This window comes from Merops nubicus, unplaced genomic scaffold, assembly GCF_000691845.1.
Source record: "Merops nubicus isolate BGI_N331 unplaced genomic scaffold, ASM69184v1 scaffold753, whole genome shotgun sequence".
Classification (NCBI taxonomy): domain Eukaryota; kingdom Metazoa; phylum Chordata; class Aves; order Coraciiformes; family Meropidae; genus Merops; species Merops nubicus.
The window spans coordinates 10915-22561 of record NW_008599328.1 but is presented as its reverse complement, the minus strand read 5'-3'; the positions used below and the strand labels follow the sequence as shown (position 1 = coordinate 22561).

The 11647-nt window shown below is 43.6% G+C and overlaps 1 protein-coding gene across 2 annotated transcripts in view; it reads left to right on the top strand.

Moving 5' to 3' along the window:
• LOC103770065 (plastin-3) overlaps positions 1-8427 on the top strand; it is a 22651-nt gene extending 14224 nt beyond the window's left edge. The window contains exons 7-16 of one of the 2 annotated variants that reach the window (XM_008937312.1): positions 1281-1423; positions 2745-2771; positions 2884-2979; positions 3493-3688; positions 4353-4431; positions 5082-5196; positions 5311-5444; positions 6301-6424; positions 7026-7150; positions 8017-8427. In XM_008937312.1, the coding sequence (XP_008935560.1) occupies positions 1281-1423; positions 2745-2771; positions 2884-2979; positions 3493-3688; positions 4353-4431; positions 5082-5196; positions 5311-5444; positions 6301-6424; positions 7026-7150; positions 8017-8149 (1172 nt within the window). In that variant the 3' untranslated portion in view covers positions 8150-8427. The remainder of the gene's footprint in view (positions 1-1280; positions 1424-2744; positions 2772-2883; positions 2980-3492; positions 3689-4352; positions 4432-5081; positions 5197-5310; positions 5445-6300; positions 6425-7025; positions 7151-8016) is intronic. The other variant, XM_008937313.1, reaches the window with a different exon arrangement.
• Positions 8428-11647: the final 3220 nt, after the last annotated feature.

Genomic DNA, 11647 nt, shown 5'->3' with positions numbered 1-11647 from the left:
CGGTCCTGCCATTAATCAAGACGTAGACAAGCTGGAGCTTTGGGCAGAGGGGAACCCATTAAAGTTCAACAAGGACAAGTGTAGAGTTCTGCACCTTGGGAGGACTAACACCGTGCACCAGTACAGGTCTGGGGTTCACCCACTGGAAAACAGCTCTACGGAGAAGGACCTGGGAGTCTTGGTGAATAACAGGTTAACCATGAGCCAGCAGTGTGATCTTGTAGCCAAGAAGGCCACTGGTGTCCTCGGGTGGATTAAGAAGAGTGTGACCAGCAGGTTGAGTGAGGGTCTCCTCCCTCTCTACGCCCTAGTGAGGCCACATCTGGAATACTGTGTCCAGTGCTGGGCTCCCCAGTTCCAGAGAGACAGGCAACTAGTGGAGAGAATCCAATGGAGGGCTACAAAGATGATGAGGGGAGTGGAACACCTCTGTTACAAAGAAGGGCTGAGAGACCTGGGTCTATTTAGCCTGGAGAACAGAAGACAGAGAAGGAGTCTTCTCAACACTTATCAATATCTAAAGAGCAAGTGTCAAGAGGATGAGGCCAGTCTCTTTTCAGTGGTACCCAGTGATAGAACAAGGGTCAACAGGCACAAAATGGAACACATGAAGTTCTGCCTAAACCTAAGGGGAAACTTCTTCACTGTGAAGGTGACAGAGCTCTGGAACAGGCTGCCCAGAGGTTGAGGAGTCTGATTCTCTGGAGACTTTTCAAAACCCACATGGATGCAGTCCTGTGCAACCTACTCTACATGAATCTACTTTGGCAAGGGGGTTGGGCTGGGTGATCTCCAGAGAATCCCTTCCAGCCACTACTGTTCTGTGATTCCCAGGAGTGAAGTGGTAACATTGTTTGACTTAGATTGAAAATTCATGGTAATGGAAGCACTGGCCAGCTGAAAGGGTGCTTATCTTGGCTTTTTTTAAGTTTGTGAAACTACTTGTAAGCACTTTTTCGTTGAGATAGAGGTACATTTACATTTAGCTTACTGTCATCAGTGTAAAAGGCTGCACGTGAAAGACAGGATTTTGTTATACAAGAAAATGGAAAATATTTTTACACGCAGTTTTCTATATTGTTTCCACCATATATATGGTTTTTTGTGTAACAGCCAACTTGGGAAAACTCCACTAACACCCAGATGATTCTGACTTAAATCAGTAGTTGGTATTGTCCCCCTCTTCTCCCTCTGAAATGCTGCTGCAGCTCTAATTCTGGCATGAAAGTTTGTCTCTTGGAAACTCCTTCCTTCCCCTCACAAGCATTTTTTTTTTCTAGCACTGGCTGCCTTACTTCGTGATGGTGAAAATCTGGAGGACCTTATGAAACTCTCCCCAGAAGAGCTGCTTCTAAGATGGGCCAACTTCCACTTGGAAAATGCAGGCTGGCACAAAATCAATAACTTCAGCTCAGATATCAAGGTACTGAGAGTTCTTCTGGCCTGCATGTGCCTGGGAAATGTCTGGGAGCTGGCTGGGGCCATGTTTGCATGTGGAAATGATTTCATCATTTCAAAATTTCATCTGCAGACAGGACCTTTCTTAACCTTAGTACACTGAGCTGGCATTAACAGGGTTTTTATGGATGGTATGCTTAAGGTACCAGAGTGCTGTTCTCTCTTGCCGTGAGCCCAGTGTTGAACTGTCCGAGTTTTTCCTCCAATACTAGTGGGATCCTACTGCAAAGCTGTTGTACGTTTTAGTCAAGTAGGAAACTGGTATTACTCCTGTGTTTTCAAATGTTTCTAATCCATCTTTTGCTGATGGAAATAATTTTTCAAGGACATGCAGCTTGCTTAGGGTGAGTTGCTTAACTACATCCCTGGAGAGCCTGACTTCCACACACTCTTGGCAGGTGATGGCATTTCATCAAAAGCATCATGGGCTGGAGAGAGGAAAGGAAACAACGCTTTTTAGAGTCTAATGTGGGCTGAGCAGAAATGGGAGCAAGGAGTCTTACAGCTACTTTTAGATGTGAGTGGCTCTCTCAGCACTAGTGAGAAATGGAGGGTGATGACTTCTGGTCAATGGAGGGGTTATTGGACACTGGTCTCAAAAGATTTCTGGAGCTTATTCACATGGCTAGTGGTTTCAAGGAGGAGAAAGAGGACTCAAGTGGATTCCAGGTTAAAGGACTGTTGGGGTGGGGAGGAAAAAAAAAAGCACAGCTGTCCCCTCTGTGTGTGCATACATGCATACACATTATCCCTTCTTATTTCCAACTTCAAAATTACTTGCAGCGTTGCTGATAGCTGTTGGCTTGTCTCATAGAATCCCTAGGCTGTGAGGATATGTCAAGGTCCTTCTTAGTGGTCAGGATTAAAAGGACTTGTAGTTGATGAATAATTGCTGCACCTGTCTGCTCCTAGTTTGTGACAATTTCTGGCCTCTCTCCTTTAAGATATTGTCACTAAAGGGCAGGCACAGGAGGAAACATTCACACGTCTTGTAATCAGCTTTTTGCCTGGACTTTGTCTTTGCTGAGCCATTTTCATCACTGCTGTAGCAGTAGGAGTGGCTGCCTTGTTTAGGGGTTAGGGGCTGCATTGGGGCATCTGGCTGTGGGGGCATGACAGTGGGCAGCACAGTGTCACTGCCTCCTCCAGGTTGTGACACCAGAGCTCGCAGCAAAGACAGCTTTCAAACAGTTATACACCATCATTTTAATCTTAAATATTTCTAACCTTTTCCCTTTCTGTTTGCTTTTCTGCTGCCTGGATTTCTGCCATTATGCTCTCTTAAGCTTACAGATTTTGGTAATTCAGTAAAGGTACATACACCAGTTATGCACAATGACTTGTTAAAGATAAGCCTGAAATTAATTGCTGTGGTGTGTTCACTGCTGTGCAGCAGACCTGAATTTTATTTGTCATCCATTTCAGGATTCTAGAGCTTATTTCCACCTCCTCAATCAAATTGCACCTAAAGGGCAGAAGGAAGGAGAGCCTCAGATTGATATTAACATGTCGGGTTTCAATGTAAGTATTCAGGATGTTGTGTACTCACGCTGTACAGCTGAACTACCTGTACCCTGTAATTCCCTTGTGACATCTAGGTAACCTAGTATCTTAATTTCTAGAGTGTGTAAAGTGTCAGTGTGCATGTGTGCACCTCAGGTATGTGCTAAATGAGTGGTTGTTGCAGTCCTAAACGCTACCCGCCTATTAACATATAGGATTGAGAAATGATTTGTGGTTTTGCTCCATTTGGGAGCATGCTGAGTTCTGCTTTTGAGCCACCAACTTCAAAAACCATAAAAGTTGGAAGGCTTATAAACTTGGAGAACACCATGCTAGGAAGAGTACCAGGACAACTACTTCCACAGCAGCAGGGATTAGCATGCACGCTTCATCCCTTTGCTTGATGAGCGACTGATGCCTAATGAAGGCAGGTGGCGTTGTGACATTGCCCCAGATAGCAATCAGGAGCTTCCTGTCAGCTTTGTAGTTGATCTTTTCCATGACAGCTCTTGTCCCTTGCATCCCTGGCAGGAGAAGGATGACTTGCGGAGAGCAGAGTACATGCTTCAGCAGGCAGATCGTCTCGGCTGCCGGCAGTTCGTCACACCGGCTGATGTGGTCAGTGGCAATCCCAAACTGAACCTGGCCTTCGTTGCCAACCTGTTCAACAAGTATCCAGCACTTACGAAGCCTGAAAACCAGGATATTGACTGGACCCTACTGGAAGGTGATGGCCGTATCAGTCACAAAATTGGCAGGAGGGAAATATCTACAGTAAATGCTTGTGTCACATGAGGCTGTGCCCAGTGAAGTTATCTCCATCGAAGAAACACCTATGATTTGAGGCTTCAGTAGTTGTTACTTACTTGGGGCAGATGAGAACAGATGAACTTGACGGCTTGTTCAGCTGCTCTGACCCTTATGTGAAGCCTGAACCTGTAGGAGCACAGCCAGCAGCCTGTCTGTCCCCATGCCAGGGCTGGAAAGTCAGTTTTACCATTTCCTGTGATGAGCAAGGAACTTGTGGCAGAACTGGGATTAGAGCTTTGGCTGTCTGGCTCCCAGGCAGCAGTTGGGTAACACTCATGTGAAGGACCTTCCTGCTACTTTTTATTGCAGAAAGTGCAAAAGATAGGCTCTTCTGAGACCTGGAGAAATCAAACTGGTATCCAAAACTAGAAGTTGTTTTGTCAGACTGGAATTCTGACAACTAAAGTTGTCAGAGCAACCTTATTCCTTTGAAAAAAAATTATAGTAGAAAAAACTGCCCTTTCTCTGCTCAAAAACCTAATTCATGAGCTGTGCTGCTCAAAGCTACCTGCTTTGCAAAGTGGAAAACTCTGCAGTTTTGTGCTTGCAGAAGTTACGTGAACCCGTTTTCTCTCATCTAGGAGAGACGCGCGAGGAACGGACCTTTCGCAACTGGATGAACTCCCTTGGGGTGAACCCCCATGTAAATCATCTGTACGGGTAAGCACTAGGCTCTTGGGAGAGACCCAGCTGGATTGGACTAGGGATGTGCTCACGCTGATGTCCTGTTTTCTACAGTGCTGAGCAAAAGAGCTTGAGAAAAGGTGATGGCAGGGGGTGGGAGGTGCTCACTGTATCCTTCCTGCAGTCCATGGCTTAGGGATTTCTGAGCCAGGGCTGGAGACGGCTTGTTTATTTTCCCCTATCCTGTATACCTTGGTACCCTGAGATCCCAGTACATTTAGATCTGCTTGAGTGGCTGCATTAAAACAATTGGAATGAAATCCCCTGTTACCTAATTTTAGGGCTTACCCAAAACATCAGGGTTAGGGTGCAAGATACTCTCAGTTCCTGTAGTGAGTGGAGAGAGGTGGCTACCTTTTGGATTTTAAGTAGCAAAATACTTGCCTGGATGTGTTGCTGATTCCCATGGTAAATCCTACCTTAGCTCAGCAGATAGCTAATGTTAAGCATGGAGCATTTCTTCTGCCCTGAAAACTACAAAATGTTTTGATTTTTTTTTTTTTTTCCTATTTAAGGTTGTTGTAATTACAACAATCTGTAAAGAGTAGTAATTATTCACGATGTGACAGGGTCAGAGTGCATTTAGATCTTGACACATTAGGTTTAATTAATGTTTTCCACTTTAGCGATCTCCAAGATGCACTGGTAATACTACAATTATATGAAAAGATCAAAGTTCCTGTTGACTGGAATAAGGTTAACAAGCCTCCATACCCTAAGCTTGGAGCAAATATGAAAAAGGTAAGTGTTTCAAAAGACTAAAAGAAGCCATGGACACTAAAAATACTTGAGGCTTCCAGTCAAGTTGAGTGTATTTGTGAGTGATTTTCTACTTTAAACTCTTCTCCTGTGTAGCTAGAAAACTGCAACTACGCTGTAGACTTGGGAAAGCATCCAGCTAAATTCTCTCTGGTTGGCATTGGAGGACAGGATCTGAATGACGGAAACCCAACACTGACACTAGCCTTAGTCTGGCAGTTGATGAGAAGGTAAGACCAGTCTCCAATGTGTAAAATTGGTGAATGGAGTTCAGAGTTCAGGAATTTTTTTGCCATTAGAGCACTGCAGCACTGGAACAGGTCACCCAGGAAGACTGTAAAACCTCTGTCCTTGGAGGATTTCTGAGACACAGATGGACAAAACTGTGGCAGAACTGATCCTGCTTCAGGAGCAAGTGGAGGCTTCAGCAGAGACTTCCAGAGAATCTGCTGGTGTATCTGTGACCATCCTGCTGACCAGGATCGCCTCTCTCTTAACTGCTCAAGTCTGGTCCACATACAGAAACCCTAAGCAGGAACATTTACACAACTTTTATGTTCTAATTTTTAATTAGAAATTGCGAGAGAAACATTCCAGGGCTGCTTTATAACCCACTTCCCCATTGGAATGGGGGGAAGAAGAAACTTAACAGACAAAGTTGATTGCCCCTTTTCTTATCTGTTTTTGAATAATTTTAAGATGATGCAAATATACAAATCTGCAAAATAGTTACATGGTAGCTCCTTATTTGGCATTGGAAGTCAGAATGCTAACTGCTAAGTTGGTCTATGTCTTTTAGGTATTGTGTGCCCTGTGGAGTAAATAGTCAATGGTGAAACAGTTTAACAAGTATCCCGAGCCCAGGCAATTTTTTGAGCTCATATTAAAGGACTTGAAGGGCTAGAAAGACTGAATACTTTAACAGAAATTACACTTCAGATAAGATAGGTGATTATTCCTTTTTGCTAAAGGAGTTCAAAAAAGGTAGTGCTGAAATTGTGAAGACTTTCCAAGCTGCTCGTATTGCATCCTGGCTGCACATTCTCTGAGGCTCTTCCTAATCCTGTTCTCTCTGTTGGTTCTCAGGTACACACTGAATGTCCTCGAGGACCTGGGTGATGGTCAGAAAGCTAACGATGACATTATAGTCAGCTGGGTAAACCAGACCCTGAAAGAAGCTGGCAAGTCCACCTCCATTCAGAACTTCAAGGTGCAGGTTCTCCTCTTGCATCCAAAAGGAGAGGCATCCCCAAAAACTATTTCCTTGGCTGGAGGAACAGCTGGGACATCTTAGAAAGGGATTTAAACAGGACATGATTCAGTCTGTTCTGGGGGCTTCAAATTAGCAGAGAGGAGACTTTTTATTCCAATAGTGGGCAATATCAGTGGGGCAACAGAGCTGATGAGGTGGCAGAGGAGGGGAGGGTGGTCAGACTCTGGGGCAGGGGTGGGGGCTGAGATGCTGGCAACCATAGGGACTAGATTTGACATGCATTTGTAGGTGAGTGTTGTCCCTTGGGGTCAGGTCAAGAGGGCAGACCTGCTGCCTGCACATCCATTACTGCTTCATATTTTCAGAGCGCTTGCAGTAAATTGGAATAATGATCTTCTACTATTACCAGAGGATAAGCAGCAGTTCGGGTTTCTGTGTGGTCCAGCCGGGAAAAATCACTAACAAGCTAACAAAGCTGCTTAGAAATGGCTTGTTTAAAGCTTCTTTCATGCATGTTGCAGAGCAACCAAATTGAGGTGAGAATTATATTTTAAGGATTAGACATTCATCTTTACTTGTCTGTCTCTGTATTCTCTAGGACAAGACGATCAGCACAAGCTTGGCAGTTGTGGATCTAATTGATGCTATACAGCCTGGTTGTATCAACTACGACCTTGTTAAGACAGGTCATCTGTCAGAAGATGACAAACAAAATAATGCTAAGTAAGTGTGCTATCTCAAAAGCTGTTCTGCATTGAAAGAGTGCACCTTCTATCGCTGGCCGTAAGCTGCAAGTGATTTTACCACTGCTTATTACTGTAGTTTTCAATCTCTTTTAATAGCACATGTTTTAGACAGGCAGCACTTTTTGAAATCTAATTGATGTCCTTGCCTGTAGCACTGGAGGGAGTAGTTGTCTGTACTCTTTTGCTTGTTGAGTGAAATTCAGAACAGCCCAAGCAGTTCATAGCAGTGATATTCTGTTTCTCACCTGTTTGTTCATGCTTATGAAGTTCTCAGACGGTGGCTCAGGGTTTTGAAATTGAATTTTTGTGTCTTGTGTCTTGTTGAATCATTGTAGGTTGTCAAGTTTAAAGTGGGCCTATTAAAACATGCCTCTGAAATGTGTGTTCTGTGACTGTTCTTGCAGTGGCAGAATGACAGCAGTTTCTTGCAGATTATTCTTAAAGATTCTTGCTTGATTATTCTTAAAGGACTAACAGAAGGAGAAATGTAAATGTTAGCTCATTCACCCTTGATTATGTGTACTCTCAATTAGCCCTAACAGATACTAATTACAATTTTTTTTTTTTAACTGTTAATAAAGTGGACTTGGCATTTAAAGGTCAATTTACACTTTAAAGACACTTTACTATGGAAAAGGAACACAGCAGAAGATAAAAAAAAAAAAAAAAAAACAACAAAAAACCACAATTTCTGAAACAGATGTGGTGTCATTGGACTGCTGTACATCTTGAATCCTAATAACGAAATCATGGGTGAAATTGTGTTGGACAGGGCAGGAGCTGACTTGTCATTTGTTGGTAGCAGTCTCAGTGCTGACCTGCTCATTTTTCTGTGATGAATAGGTATGCTGTGTCCATGGCAAGAAGAATTGGTGCCAGAGTTTATGCTCTTCCAGAAGATCTTGTGGAGGTGAAACCGAAGATGGTCATGACTGTGTTTGCCTGCTTGATGGGCAGAGGAATGAAGCGAGTATAAAAGGATTGATCAATGTAAAGGGGGGAAAAAAAAAAAAAAAAAAAAGACAAACAAAAAACCAACCACCCCAACAAAATGCAACAAAATCCCAACCTGCCGTCTTCGGTGCATGAGTAGCAGGTAGCAGTGACCATGTTGAAACACTGTTGGCCTAGGACCTGTTGAAGTTCAGAAGACTTTGTTTTGCTTTGTAAGACAAACTCTTACCAAAATTCTCAGGGAGAGGAGTTTTAAACAACAGATGTGCTCTTTTCCCCAAGGAAAGTTTTAACTTATCAAGAGCTCACAGAAATGCATTCATAACCAACCTGCATCTTGCAATACTGCTCTGGAGCTGTTTTCATTCCATTATTTCTCAGATACTGGGTGTGTGGTTTTTTTACCCTTGAAGGCTGTAAGGTGGTTGGTATGAGCTGTAATGGAAACAAATCTGATTTCTATCTGCAATTCAGTTTAATTTCTGTCATGCGATCCAAGCATATTCTAGGTTTGACCACTTCCTTGACTTTGTAAATAAAGCTACAGTACAAGTTGGGACCTGCAGGCCAGCTCACAATGCTAAATGAGAAATGTGTAATTTGGAAGACAGATCTTCCTTTGGCATTTTCTGAACACAGTGCTTTTTTATACATCTAACTATTTTGATTACAAATAAAGCATGGCAGTTTTTTCTCTTCCTGCTTATAAAAAGGCATCTTTTGGTTATTTTGTTTCAGTATTTTTTTAAAGTTATGTTATATATGAGAATACCACCATCCTTGGACCTCTTGCAGTAACATGGTATATTGCTGATGACACAGTTACGTCTGAGAATGGAATTGAATGCATTTTTGTCTGCATCTTGGTTCAGTTCTGTGCACCTAGAAAAATTTTTACAGAAATCTGCATGAAAACTATTAACTTTTTTATTTAAAATGCTGTTGAATTTAAAACCATACTACATTGTGGGGAGATTTTGTGCAGGGAAGAGGCAAATGCTATAAATAGCAGGGTTCAATAAACTGAACAGCAAATGTGCTGGAACATAAAACTATTTTTACAGATAAAAGGAAGTGTTATCACCAAAGAGGGAAGATGCTGTATGTATCCATAGGATTTAATATTATCTTGCTTTGGCAAGCTGTTTGCTATATTTTGAGATCATATTGCTATTCCAAGCTATCCAAGGTGATGTAATATGGTGGCAAAACATTAGTTGAAATAAAAACATTTAAATACACGCCTCTGTCCTTATTTACACTGGCCCAGCATGGCAGCCTGTCCTCAGCTGCTTTTAGCTTTGCTTTGGTTGATTTTTTTTTTTTTTTTTGTCAGGTTCATTGGTCTGTAAGATACCTAGAATCAAGGCATGCTTGAAGACCCCTTGTTTTCTAAAATGGGCTCTGGCAGTGCAGTTATTCTCAACCTGTTCTTTAGTTAGGCTTTGCCTTTGTGTTAACTTTTGTAAAACCCTGCTCTTGAAGTCTTACTGTGTGCCCAAAGATGATACCTGTGAGTGTAGAGAAAGAGCCTTGTGGGGGCAAAACCCAGAAGGAGGAAGTAAAGTTGTTCCCTGTGTCAGGGACATGCCATCCAGGCTTGTTTCCAGAAATGACAGGGCTGGGGATGTAGTGGCAGGTGGCACAAGCCTGGACTCTCAGGGTTCTGTGGTGGGAGATGGGATGCCCAGCAGCTGGTGGCTGCTGGGGGGGATTTGCCTACTTGCTGTGTCCTGTAAGGCTGGAACAGGCCTGTGGTGGTCCCAGTGTGCCAGTTCCTTTACTCATGCAACCCTTGGGTGAGAGCTTAGGCATCTCATGAGCTTTGCCTAAACAGTGGGCTGACAATACAGAAGTCCACAGAACCACCAGTGGCTTTGATGAAAATCAAGAACAATTTGTGTGAGACTGATGTCATCTAAGCAAACTTCAGTGACTTTATCTAGATGAACCTGGTCACTCCTGACCTGTCTGGATTTTTTTATTTTTTTTTAATTTTTTTTTACAGTGGTGAAAACAGGTAGGAGGGTGTTTGTACCAGAAGTATGTTACAATTTGCCTGTTGATGGAATGGGGATAAATTTTGTAGATTAACCCAGATTACAGGTTGCTGCCTGGCCTTCTCTTTTGGCATCATCTTGGGCAAACAAAGTGGTACAGCCATGGGCTTAAGCCACTTCAAAGCTCCCACAGGGCAAGTGCTTGGAGGAGTGTGGGAAACCAACTACCAAATTTGTCATTCGCCATCTCATGCTCCAGACTGTCCTATGGTGTGAGGATGCTGGTACAAAGGAACTCTGGTCCTGAACTACGTATATACCTGTGTCTTCACTTTTATTTTTAAAGCAAGGAGAGGGGGCAAAAAAAAAAAAGCCCAAACCAAGCCTCCCTTATTGTCTTTTCCTCCATGACAGACCGCTGCAGAAGCAGATCCTGCTGGAGAGTGATTTCTGTTGAAGCAGATGTTGCATAGATCATCTAAAGCCCATGGTAAACTTGTGTGGCTTCTGTTTGTTCACCTCTTTGGGTTTTTCAGGTAATTAAGTGTAGTCATATTAGCAAGATTATTTGGGTCCTGCATACCCTGCCTTAGCAGCACAGTGGGGCGATGTGGGTGTCTGTGAGTCACCTCTGGCTCAGGCCATTCACTGAACAGAGGTTATGCAGCAGAAGCTCCCACCCCTCAGGAACTTTATTTGGTGACCAGATGGGCAGGTCGCCTGTGCAGTGAATGTCTCCAACATAGGAGCGACAGAGGTGAGCCTGGGGCTTCTGTGCCATCCTGGGGCAAGCACTTTGGGACAGCAGAGGGCTGGGGCTGCAGGTTTTTGGAAAGTCTTTGGGGTTTAGCACTTGCAAGATTATCTGTTTTTCTGTTTGCCTTGCTTGGTTGGAGCAAGGTGTTGCCTCCTTCTCAACCTCTCCTTAGAGTCTTTAGAAATCTTCCTGTGCCCTCATGCAGGTGGTGTTTCTGGGCTGCAAGGCCATATGCCATCTTCCCTCAACTTTAGTGGCCAGATGCAAATCTGCTGTTAGGTGCTGGTCGTTCAAAGCATGTAGTGCTGCCAGGAGCACATCAGGGAATGCTCCACTAAAAGCAAAGGAGGAACACATTCATTTGAAGCAGTAGCTTCTGTACTGTTATGCCTTGTGGGCTTCAGAGGTGAAAGTTCATATGGGGGCTAGCTGAGTGTGAGGTACTTTAACTGTTCTGTGTATGGGAGATGAACATAGGACAGGTGAAATGGAAGAATTTGGCAGGGACCTGGCGAGGGCCTGATGCACTTAAGAGGAGATATGCAAGAGATATGGAGGGATCAGGGTATGGAATGTGCCAGCACCGGCTGGGAGCACTCGTGGCTCAGAGAATGCCGGGATCGTCAGCAAAGCCTCACGAGGCCTCACGTATAGCCAGCTGGGAACTTCCTACTGGAATAGTTTTTTCACAACGAAATATGTAAACCAAACTTCCTACAGGAAGTTGGCTGTGTTTTCACTGAAGATGGAGTGATATACTGTA